General features: G+C 40.4%; 1 protein-coding gene across 1 annotated transcript in view; it reads left to right on the top strand.

Annotated features, from left to right (window-relative positions):
- The window catches only part of Nudcd1 (NudC domain containing 1), a 76,765-nt gene extending 66,261 nt beyond the window's left edge, over positions 1 to 10,504 (top strand). The window contains exons 9-10 of the mRNA XM_004661389.2: positions 6,966 to 7,125; positions 7,677 to 10,504. Of these exons, the coding sequence (XP_004661446.1) occupies positions 6,966 to 7,125; positions 7,677 to 7,969 (453 nt within the window). The 3' untranslated portion in view covers positions 7,970 to 10,504. The remainder of the gene's footprint in view (positions 1 to 6,965; positions 7,126 to 7,676) is intronic.
- The last annotated feature ends 2,567 nt before the right edge of the window (positions 10,505 to 13,071 follow it).

Here is a 13,071-nt window from a genome sequence, read left to right as displayed (position 1 = left end):
TCTATGTATTTACTGAAATATGCATTACAGGAAAATTACAAATTGAAAGTTCATACATTTGAAACCATTGATAAAATAGCATTTATGTAACAATAAAGCAGAAGAATGATCACTGTTTTTTAAAACATTTTTATTTGTTTGAGACAAAGACAGTTAAAGGTGGTAGGGGCAGGATGGAACTAGGAACCCCAGGACCCCGCCACTGTAAATAAACCCCAGATGCAGTATTTTAATGGTACAAGAGTTTACAAATTTGTCCCTTCAGTAAACATGCTGGGAATAGAATAGGGGGAATGTGTTGTTTTTTATAGCATTGCCCACATATATTGGGCATAAAATCATTGAACTACTGAGCTTTTAGGAAGATCACATCAGAGCTGTACTCCTCCACGTTGCTCATCTCACGTGTTTGATCTGGAATACCTATAGTGTGTGAAGAATGTATAGAGAGGTAAAGGAATATTTATAAGGTCTTTCTAAGTACTAACCTTAATGCAGATGTTTGAAAGATACTGCTGACTTAAAACTGTTGCGTTGGGGGTGAGGGTATTGAATTTAAAAGGGAATAATACAGCAACTGAAAAACATTCTACCCAAACTCAGTTCTAGTCCTCCAACGTCATGAAATGAAATACGAAGACAAGTTCAACAGCAACTTTATAAAAGTTTTTTTTTTTTTTCTTTTAAAATTAGCATTGGAGCAAGCTTGTTGGGGAAGGGATGCATTTCTTTGTGGAAGATATGTGGCAAGTAGAAAATTCATGAACAAGAATGGGAAAGTAGGAGAGAGAGTTCTGCAAATTGCAATCCAGTTTTGCTAAATGTGTTGAGGAGACGAGTAGGAGGCACTGCTAGAAAGGTATGTTGGGGGTCAGACCTTGAGACGCTAAAGAATGTCATTCAAGGTAGTTTTGCAGTTAGGATGTTATCTTTAAACACCGAAAGCCCAAGAGAAAGATCATTGAGAACATCGGATTTCTGGAATCAGAACTGGAAAGCACAGAAAGTTATTCACAAGGTTAACCTACAAATCCAGCAGTGGACATTTGCTTTAGAACCTGATTATCAGATTGTTCCCTTACAAAGTCAGTAGCCAATTTTTCCAACTATCAAATAAAGTGTAGAATTGGCTAAGTGAATAAAGTGCTTGCTACTCAGCATCCATGTAAAGCCAGAAGCTACAGCACTGACTCCTGTAATTCCAGTGTGCATAGGGCAATATAGACAGAGATAGGAGAATTGCCTAGAAGCTTGTGGCCAAATAGCCTGCCAAATGCAGTGGTGAGTAATGGGAAACCATTTCTCAAACAAGGTGGAAGGCATGGACCTACATCCAAAATTAGTCTATCACATGCTCTGTTGCACTCATGCTGCCACACTGGCACATGGATCTGCACATCAAAAGTAATAAGAGTAAAGCCAGTCGTGGTGGCACATAACCTTTAATGCCAGCACTCAGGAGGCAGAGGTAGGAGGATTGTTGTTTGAGAACAGCCTGGGACTTCATAGTGAATTTCAGGTGAGTCTGGGCTAGAGTGAGACCCTACCTTGAAAAAAAAAAAATCACATATATATATATATATAAATTATAGTGTCCATCCATAAATGTAAGACTAGACAAACCTTAGTCAGAATATTTTTAATTATTATTTCCTATGTAGCATTCATTCAAAAGCCATTTATCTAGTAGATGGAGACTGAAGATGTTTACTCTTGCAAGATGAGACTGTGCTAAGTTACTTGTGCTCTCTGACAGAGTGCACAAGTTTAGTGCGAAACAACACAATTCTCTTTCAATTCTGGATGCTGGGAGTACTGAAATGGGCTGCCAGGCTTGCATTCTTTTTGGAAGCTCTGGGGGAGAATCTATTTCCTTGTCTTTCTCACTTGCAGAGGCTGCTTACATTGCTGGTTTATGGCTCCATTATTTAGCCAAAGAGCCAGCATGGTAGCATCCTCTAGTCTCTCCATCATGCTGCTTTTGTTGCCTTTTATACCTGTGACCTCCCTTCCTACCTCTGCAAGGAATCTTAACACACTGGGTCTACCCAGACAATCCAAGATATTCTCTCTAACTGAAGATCCTAAATGTAACCACACCTACAAAGCCCCTTTTGCCATGTTCAGAAGTGCCAGAGAATTGAGAAGTGGGTATATTTGAGTAATAATCTTCAGCACCACAGATAGATGGTAAAATAGTCTGCCCTGATAATTTGTTAGGAATAATAGACGTGTAAAGGGGAGATTTGGCTGCTCCTAATCATTAGAATTAGAGAATTCTAAGAACCCAGCTGGCAGTTGAACTCTTGAATGTTGGAGGAAGTAAAATCCACCTGGTGTATAAAGACAAGAGGAGTCTTGGCAGAGTAACATGTAAAGGTATGGTAAACTGTGAAAACTGCTTCGGTTGTGATCAATGGCTCGCGCATCACAGCTGTGGATGAGTAAGTGGGAGCAGACACACAAGAAAGAATCTCTAAATCAGAATATGGGCTTCATAACGACGAGAGATCTTTATCCTCCCCATCTTGTTCACAGTTCATCCCCTGTGGTTAGCCATTTACATGAAGGGTCTCATGCGCTGTTCCTTCATCTCAGCTGTCCAGTCACATGCAGTGAGCCTGGTTCTGTCAGCTGTACATCAGTGCTCATTTGAGGCAGGAAGGTAAACACACTCTGATGACAGTACTATTCAACCTGTGTTTTATGTCCATGTTTTCTTTCTGAGAAAGCCTTGGTAAGCCAGGGACACTACACTCTGGAGGAAGGAGAGAGCTGGGCCCTGATCCTGTTGTAGCAGATCAGCTAGCCAGTGGTAGCTGAAAATAAACCCTACTCAGTTGCTTATTATCTGGAGCAAGGAACAAGCTGTGGCCCTATCTGAAAGTCCCGTTTCCTGGCCTGACTAGAAGGAGGGCTGATCTGCTATTCTTCCTGTGACCAGGATTCTGGGCTGGCACAGCCATGCCATGAATCTTCTTTAGCTTCCCTTACAAAATGCAGGTCAGTCACTACTTCAAAGCCCAGCACATGGTTATTCATGAGTATAAGAGAATATACTCATGGCCAATTCTGTATTTATCCATTCCTAGCTATGTTTTATATTATCTGTATTTGTATGATTTCTGTTGGTAGTAGTCTGGCATTCTAAGCCCTAAATAATGATATTTCTTTTATTTTTAATTTTTATTTATGTATTTGCATGTGGGAGGGTCACACCAGGGTCTCTTGCTACTGAAAGTGGACATTCATCTGGCTCAACATGGGCAGCTATGGAATTAATCCCAGGATGGCAGGTTTTTCAAGCACATGTCTTTAACGCTGAGCTGTTTTCCCAGCCCCTGGCATTTCTAATGAAGACTATGTTTCCAACCGATCTGTTAAGAACTATACCTGTAAGCAGGATCCAGTAATGAGTATTAAGTGGCTCTCTTAAAATGAATGTCTTCATGCATCATTGTTGCAGTAAGAATGTAACATGGGATGAGTTTTAAGATTAGCTTCATAACATGCCTGGCGTATAGTATATGCTCATAAATCGTCATAGCTATCATTGTCATTTTTTTTACAAGTTAACATCAGTATGTTTTTTGTTTGTATTCTGTAATTTAACACTATTCTGCTTATTAAATCAGTACCACAGAGCTTATTTTAAGTGAACTATCAATGGTTGAGAGGTTGGTAATCTAGTGGTTAATCGACTGTCCGAATTGTGTGTTCATAAATCACTACCTTGCTGACCTTGGGTAAGTTAAACACCCATGTGCTATCGCTTTCCACAGTTTTTTGTTTGTCTTTGTTTTCCATACTTTTGTTAGAGTGAATTCTGAAATTTTACAAATATGCCTTTTGGGAACAGATTTTTATGCAATTCAATTATCAGCTCTAAATCAGAAAGAACTCATGACTTCAGGAAAAGAACACAAAACATCACTGTTGCAGTCAGGTTGGCATTGCTGGTAGAAATCACCCAACCAAGAGCAGCTTGTGGGAAAAAAAAAAGAGGTTTATTTTGGCTTAAAGGCTCGAGGGGAAGCCCCATGATGGCAGGGAAAATGATGGCATGAGCAGAGGGTGGACATCACCTCCTGGCCAAAATCAGATGGACTCCATAACTGGAAAGTGTGCCAAACACTGTCATGGGGAAATTGGCTCTAACACCCATAAACCCAGCCCCAACAATACACTGCCTTCAGAAGGCTCTAATTCCCAAATCTCCATCAGCTGGGAACCTAGCATTCTGAATACCTAAGTTTATGGGGGACACCCAAATCAAACCACCACATTCTGCTCCTAGCACTCATAAATTGATAACCGTACATGATTTAAAATGCAGTGCATTCATCCAACTTTAAAAGACCCCATAGTTTTCAATCAATTCCAATGATGCTCAAACACCCCCATAATCTTTTAACTAAGTCGTAGTACCAAAAAAAAAAAAAAAAATCCCTAAACCATAATGGCACAAAATAAACATTCACACTGCAAAAGATGACACTGGGCATAGCCAAGAAACATTCACCCAATAAAAGGTTTAAAACAACCAGGGCAAACATCAAACTCTGTGGCTTCAAGTTCAACAATTCTAGTCAGTGACAAATCTCCAAGTCTGATAATTCTAACCAGCAATTAGTCTCTGGTATTCCAATTCCACCCTTCCAGCTAGGCTACTCATAGTCCTGGAAAACTTCATCCAGGGCCAGCAGCTCTCCTTGGCAGCCACCTCGTGGTCCTGGCATCTCCACTGCAACCCATGGTTCATCCTCATGGCCCCATGGAGTCTCCATGCAGGCATCCAGTAAACCTGCTTCACACTGCCCATGGCCACTTCCAAAACACAAGACTGTGTTGCAAACTCAATGACCCTCTCTTTCCTACATTTCTTATACTCCACAATAGCAGGTAGGGTGCCAATTTGTTAATCCAGGGATGGGGGGAATAAAGGAAACATGGTAGAACAGGACAGTCCTTGAGTACTCAAGACCCTTCAAAAGAGTCTACATTCTTCCTATTGCCTCAATGCAGGTCAGCTGGCCCAATCTTAAAGGTTGTAATTTCTCAATGCAGCTGAACAGGCAGAAGTTCATCCAAAGATTTCATTTTTTCTGTGCCATATCCCTCTGCTCACACCAGTTCATTTCTTTTTCTTTTTTTCCAAGTTCTTAGCTTTTTTATTTGAGCTCACTCGGGTGATTCAGGATTATAATTTTTGTATCAAAAGCATATTAAATTGTGTACAGTGTGTTATCTAATAAAGTCAAATACAATGAGTTATTTTATAAATTATTTCACATAGAGTTTTGAAAGGAGAATTATACTTGAAGAATAAGGTTTTGTTTTTTTTTTTTTATTCGTGAGATATACACACCAGTTCATTTCTACACACAGCAACCCTGCACAATTTCTCAGAACACGGGCATAACTGCAAGCTTTTCACTCAAACTGCCCCTAACCCAGTCCAAACAAAGCTCTTTCTTACTGTCATAAAGCCAAACCTCACAGTCCATAGTTCTTATTGCATTTGGGTATTTCAACTCTGACCAGAATAGATAGTCCATCAAGCTGTACTTACAGCACTGCAAAGCGTCTCAGGCTGAGGTTTCAAGTCCTTTCACATTTCCCTTGAAAATCAGCTCCAAAAGGCCAAAGTCACAGAGCAATCCCACTCCTTGGTACCACTTTACTGTTGCAGTCAGGTTCACATTGCTGGTAAACATCACCTACCCAAGAGCAGCTGTGGGGGAAAAAGAGGTTTGTTTTGGCTTACAGTCTCAAGGGGGAAGCTCCATGATGGCAGAGGGTGGACATCATCCCCTGGCCAACAGCAATAGGAGAGTGTGCCCAACACTGGCATGGCTATAACACCCATAAGCCCACCCCCAACAATACAATGCCTCCAGGAGGCTTTGCTTCCCAAATCTCCCATCAGCTGGAACCTAGCATTCTGAACACCTAAGTTTATGGGGGACACCTGACTCAAACCACAACTATCATGAAGTGTGTTCCAGGTTCCAGTTATACTCAAGCATTTCTAGTGCATTTTAAATTCTCATTTATTCTTTAAAATAAAACACTGCACTAATATGTTTATATGAGGTTTTTTTGTTTTTTTCCTGTGAAGAAATTAAGGCTTAATAACAGAGAAAATAAGGTGAAACTAAACTTTTGGAACTTATACTTGCTGTAACTTCAAAGTCTTGCTTTAAATCTGTATATTATGGCCCAGAGTCAGAGGTTCATATTTAATAGATTCTTACTGTATGTCTTTTCCAACTTGTTTAGGAAGCTATTGGAAGGTTTAAAGCAGGGGAAAAAATATCAAATCTGACTTTCTCTGAAGCCAAAATAAATGGGTATATGGGGTCCATGGGCAAAAAGCTGAGGCGTGTTCATACTCGGGCTAACATGACACATCACGGGGGAATGCAGCTCCTGCAGGCCAGGAAGGGACAGCCATGCCCTCACCTGGACTCGTCCTGGATTCTCACCATCACCACAGTAATAAAGTGGTTCAGGCTGGCTAGCTCATGTGTCTGTCTGGGTTTCTTCCAAATACCTTATGCTTACGATACAAAAAGTGGTCTAAAGGCGGCTTCTTCCCACAGTTTTAACATGAAACTAATAGTAGCACGTTTCTTTCAGGAATGCTATGAGAAGTCAGTCAGATTAGCCCTTTAATATTTAGAACAAGCGTGGCCAGCCTGTGGCCCAGCATATGTCTACATGACAGTGTCGTGTTTCAGCGTCAGAAATCGGACATCCCTAGTTTAGAACAAACCTAACATCCCAGACTAAAACAGGAGATAGCTACCTCAAGAGTTGCCTGAATTTGTAAGCCTTAGCCTTACTACATTGTAAGCCTTTGTCTCAAAAAATCAATACAAAGTCTAGAATAGTTGCTGTCTTTGCTGTCAGTTTTGATCATTGTTACAAGCTACTAAGTAGTTTCTACTTTTGCCACTCAGGTGAATCTTGGCAGCAACCAGTACCTTTTCTCTGTCATCGTGAATCCTAAAGACATGCCCTGCTTCTGTCTGCGGCACGATGTTGACGCTCTGCTGTGGCAGCCACACTCCAGCCAGCGCGAGGACATGTGGGAGCACATCGCGACCTTCAACGCTCTAGGTAGAAAGCACTTCCTCACTGTGTTCCCTTTGACCAAAATCAGGCTCGTTTTAAATTATTTATTCCTTTTAATTGGAGCAGCCTTAGTTACAGTAAAATGGATTTGTGCAGTCGATTGCTCTTCTCATTTAATGGGGCTAGTACCCTCAGAACAGAAAGAAAAGTCATTTTGCTTCCAAAGAAGACAACACAGGAGGGAAAGGAAAACAGTCACCTAAGCACAAGCATCACAACCAGCGCCTGTGCGACTCTGAACGGCACAGTGGAGTAAGGGCAGGGTTTTGACAGTGCCCTACATGCAACTTGGACTTGGGTTTCTGCAAAATAATCTTCAAAAAAATCATAGAATTATGAGAAGACAATGTACAGAAGGCATATTATTGAACATGAGTGCAAAAGAAGCCAGGCATTGTGTCTGTATTCCTAGCACCTCATTGGCTAAGGCAGGAGGAATATAAATTTGAAGCCAGCCTAGGTTACATAGCAAGCATAGCATTTAATATTTCATAATTGCTACTACAAATTAGAATGTTTGTCTTGCATTCTTGCAGGTTATGTCCAAGCATCCAAGAGAGATAAGAAGTTCTTTGCCTGTGCTCCAAATTCCTCATACGCTGCCCTTTGCGAGTGCCTCCGCCGGGTGTTCATATACAGGCAACCTGCTCCCACGGCCACCGTGCTTTACAACAGAAAGGAAGGCAGGCATGTGGGGCAGGTTGCTAAGCAGCAGGTAGCAAGCCTAGAAACCAATGATCCTATTTTAGGCTTTCAGGCCACTAACGAGAGATTATTTGTCCTCACTACCAAAAACCTCTTTTTAATAAAAGTCAATACAGAGAATTAATTTCTCCAGCATTTGGCCTGTCTATACTAGAAAAAAATCTAGCAGTACCTGGAAGGCTAAGCAGTTACACTATAACCTGATGAGTCTTATGTGTTAAATAAAAATATCTTCTATAAATTCTTATTTTTAAAGGATATTAGAAATGTAGTCAAGAAATTATAAATATATAAAAGTTTCAGAATGAATGAAGCTGCAGATTTAGAAAACATTGGCTTCTGTAAAAAATAATAAAGATATTGTCGACAAGTATCTTTATTTTTTAAAACACAGACTAGAATTTCATCTTTTATATGAAACATGTACAGTTCAGTGCGTAAGAATAAAATATTTATCATGTATTTTGTTCATTGTTTAGGTTTGTACAGTCTATTCCTATAGAATGTTCAGTGTTATAAATACTTACATGGACTGACCAGCTGAGGCCACATTAGGAGCAGTTACAGAGTATAGCACTTCCAAAAGACTTAAGGTTTCTGAGAAACTTTAATTGCTTTTTATATTAAGCATAGAATTATTTAATTTTAATATGTTTGCTCCACTAAATAAATAAATAAGTGTCTACATTTTCCATTGTTGCATACCAAATGACTCTAAAACATAGTAGTTTGAACCAGGGTTCATACTAGCACTTGGAAGGCCAAGGCTGGATGATCACAAGTTCAGAGCCACACTGGGGCATATAGCCAGGCCATGTCTCAAAACAAAAGCAAGGATTATGATTTAAAAAATTTTTATTTTGTATTATTATTATTTAAGAGAAAGAATGGGCGCATCGGGGCCTTTCAGCCGCCGTGAACCAACTCCAAACGTGTGTGTCCCCTTGTGCATATTTGCGACATTGCATGTTTGTGTCACTTTGAGTCTGGATTATGATTTTTTGATGGTTCTGTTAGTTTGTTCTTTGAGCTCTATGTGATATCTGAACTTCTGGAAGGCTAAACTCAGTGTCTTGCCCTAATGGACAAAGCATTCTAAGGAGTGAGCTCCTGTCAGGCAGTGTTTACCAGCCACGTATCCCCCATCTTTGCTAACATTCCACTGGATAGATAAAGCCAGTCGCACGGCCATGTCTGGACAGACAGCAGGAGCTGGGATTCATTTGGGGCCATTCATGTAACAACTTATCACAGAAGTACAAATTACAATAATTTTGTTTTGTTAAATAAGTTCTTGTTACTTTTCTGACAGTTTAAGCAAAATAACCTTACCTACATATACATTAGTTTCATTTACCAAGAATTGTAGTTTTTATGCATATATTATTTCTCTAGTTTCATTAATTTGTTTTTAATCTAGACTTTTTTTGCTTAGTTTTATTTTTTATATAATTTTTAGGTATGTATCATTCATATAAGACTCATTAGATTTCTTTTTCCTTGTTGGTTTTTCAAGGTTGGGTCTCACTGTAGCCCAGGCTGATCTGTAATTCACTCTGTAGTCTCAGTGTGGCCTTGAATTTAGGACGATCCTCCTACCTCTGCCTCCTGAGTGCTAGTATTAAAGGTGTGTACCACCATGCCTGACTTACATTTCACATTTTAATACGATGGTTAAGACAAATTTAAGATGCAGAAAATGAATATAAAAAGTTATGGATAGAAAAAAATTTTTTTTCCAGGTAGGGTCTCACTCTAGCCCAGGCAAACTGGGAATTCACTATGGAGTCTCAGGGTGGCCTCGAACTCACAGCGATCCTCCTACCTCTGCCTCCCGAGTGCTGGTATTAAAGGTGTGTGCCACCACGTCCGGCATGTTTGTTCTTAATATATTGTCTATCTGGGCAAGTATTAGACTCAATTGAATTTTAAGCAGTATTTGATTAAGTTCAGTGGGATCTGGTGAAATTTAATTTTGACTGAGTTTTTAGTGTGTATGAATGTGAGTTCTTGAATTATGTCTCCAGCACTGAGGGAGTAGGTGGGCTGTGAGGGAGCGAAAGAAAGCTAGACAAGCTGAGGGAGGGAAAGAAATCATGCAGGCCACTATGCTGGTTTAAGAGACAGAAGAGGATTTAGAAGAGACAGGAAATGCATATATAAACACCAACGCTCCTATGTATCTAGTGGTAGAGCTGTTATTAGTGCTAGGTGTCTCCTCGGGTATTAGGTTAGAGGTCAGTGGGTGTGGACTCTTCCTCATAGTCAGCAGCTTGAAGAACTTGGGAAATGAAGCATCAGGAGCCTGGCCCTGGGTGGAAAGAGGACATTCTGAACTGCCCAAGATTGTCAGGTGGCTATTTAGCTGAGGCTTTCTGGTAAAGAGCAAAAACATACCATTGAAGACTTGATCCAAATGGGCCTATCAATCAGAAAGGAACACATCCCCTTCCACCCCCAGGAAAGGCATCTGTACTAAAGACTCAAAGAAATGGTATAAATAAAACCTGCCTAAAAATGTCACTTGGCACAGTGTTTTCTTTGGCCATTGTCCACTTTTCTACTTATGGTAGAGTTGTCCTCCCATTATCCCTTTGGCTGTGCTCACTCATGAGAGTGCCCCACTTTACTTTGTAATAAATTCTGCCTGGGTACTACATTCTGAGTGTCTCATCTGATTTGTTTATTGAGGATTTTCATACATGAACGTACTGTAATTTGGAATTCTGTTACAATTTATAATTTATCCCTCCTCACCTGCCCCTGTTCCACTGAACATCTTCCTCTTTTTGACTAGTCCTTCTATTCTGATGTCACTTTCAAATGATGTCAAACTTAATTGTGCAGGTTTTGTGGAGATAACAGTCACTACATGGTGACCAGTGCACCAGACACTTCATGTGTGGACAACAGTGTCCCAGAGACCTTCTCACTATCCTGTGGCTCTTGTTTTCTTTTTGCTCCCTCTTCTGTGATGTTCCTTGTTTCCATCAGATTGCCCTCTAAATTACTTATGTTTATGCTTGTAGATTAGTGCTGCTCTCAGTTTTGGTCAGAGAAGCTGCTTCTTAAGATGGTGGTGACTGCGGGAGAGGCCTAAGACTTGTCGTGGTACTGAGAAGTAGTGACAGTTGACTGTTGTACACTGGATGAGACATTTCTGTCACACCTGCCAGCTCAGAAAACGTGGAAAAGGTGGCTAAGAGAATATTACTGTTGCTCTCATCCTTGATCTGAAAAGCTTTTGCAGGTGGCCAGGGAAATTCATTATTCTCTGAAGTGCTGAGAATAAGGTGCTCTTGAGAGATCAGCACTGAATGAGGCATGTTTGTCTCACCCTTGTCTGAAGTTCTTCAGAGGAGATGGCAAGGATCGTGGGGCTCTGGGAGGCCAGAGTGTGATGCTGGTGACACTAGTGTGTGCCTGGCTATGTTGGAGCCTCAGCACCACGAAGTGAGTAATAATTAAGTCCCATGTCAGAATGCATTTTTAAGAGAAATTTACATGGCTTAAAAATATAATGTAGATCCACCACCGCCACTACTTAGAATAAAATATTTGCAGCTTGAGTATATGGAAATTGTGAACGAGTATCAGGAGATAATCAAGATTGAAAGTTCCCAGAAATTTAATATCTTCTCATCCTGGTATCAAAGAAGTTACGCCCCCCCCCCCCCCCCCCGTAAGTATACAGTTCTGAAGAGTCACTATTTTGAAAGTGAAAAAAAGAAATTCGTAAACTCATATGTTCTCTTCTGAGAACAGATAACAGAAAATCTGACCTAAATTGACTTGGGCAAAGAGTCCATGTTGGCATCCATTTCCAAGAAAGCCCAAAATAGATCTGGCTAAGCATTTCTAGGTGGGACCAGATGATACCAAGGTCGGTTTTCTTCCCTGGCCACTAAGCTCCATCCCTCAGTTGGCTGCATACTTTGAGAAGTTCTCACCTGATTGTAGTGACAAATGCAGTCTGATACATCCCTTCAATGTCATATCCAGTGACACATTTGTTACAGAAATCACAGCAGGTGGTCATTGTGAATCACTGGTTCTTCTTGGGTTAAATACCCTCTTATAAGTCACCTTTCATGAACTGGGATTCTTACATCTGCAAAGTACCCACTGCTTTATCGTTAATTAATGTTCTTATCAGTGCCAATGATGAGATTTAGAAGTAAGGCAGCCCCATTTTGTATGCAGTTATCTGTGGTTACTGGCTCAAACAAATTGTAACTACTTGCTTTGTCAAGTACTAATATCCCATGAGCCCATCCTATAGAGACATTCTACAGTCAAAATACAGACTTAGAACCCCCAGCCGGAATCACCTGATAAGGATGCCCTGGAAGCACCAATTTATAGCCCCAATTAAGAAAATCTCAGGAATATGGAATATTTCTGGCAACAAAGCTGACCATCTCCCATTCAATGTAATATCTGTCAGGGAGAAGCCCTCAGACTGGTGAGCTTTCCTTTAACTTAAGCTGTTTTCTTTGTTCTCCAACATATAAAAGCCATAAATAAGATCTCCATCTTGGTAGCCTGCTCAGGTTACCTCTGCTGCCACAGTAAAACTGCTGTCTGTCTGCATTCACCATTCTTTATGATCCAAAGACAATTAACTAGGGCCAAAATTGGTGACACCAAGAATAGGGCCAGTAACATAAATGTTATGTTAAATATAGAATGAAAATTTATGTCTGAAGTAAAGGAGAGGGGATGTTGATGCTCTAGTATGGGAAATGTGCACTGAAGAAAATGTATTTATAAAGCAGAAATTGTGGAAACCATATGATTAACATTTTGACTAAAGTATGTAATTAAGTATTTTAACAGTACTATTGAGGAAGTTGTTAAAAACTTAGATAAAATTACAATGAAGGTGACACTGATAGTGCTTTTCAAAACGGCAAGGGAGACCATCAAACAGGACTCACATGCAATCCTAGCTGCTTCCTGAAATGCATCCTTAGTCACCTGCGCTCTGACCACAGATAACTGGAGCCGTCAAATGATTGCACTGTGCCCAGGGGCTCAAGAGGTCATCATGGTCATGGGGAATTGAACCCAGACCATTAATCTTTGTAGGCAAGTGCCTTAACCGCTGAGCCATCTCTCCAGCCCCATAGTCATTTTAAAACTCTACTTTTTCAAGATAGTAGCAACTGTAACTAATTCATCGGTAGCACCTATTTGAAGCAACCACTATTGAAGCACATTATA

The sequence above is a fragment of the Jaculus jaculus genome, chromosome 2 (assembly GCF_020740685.1).
Source record: "Jaculus jaculus isolate mJacJac1 chromosome 2, mJacJac1.mat.Y.cur, whole genome shotgun sequence".
NCBI classification, from domain to species: domain Eukaryota; kingdom Metazoa; phylum Chordata; class Mammalia; order Rodentia; family Dipodidae; genus Jaculus; species Jaculus jaculus.
This window is presented reverse-complemented; position numbering and strand designations above follow the sequence as displayed.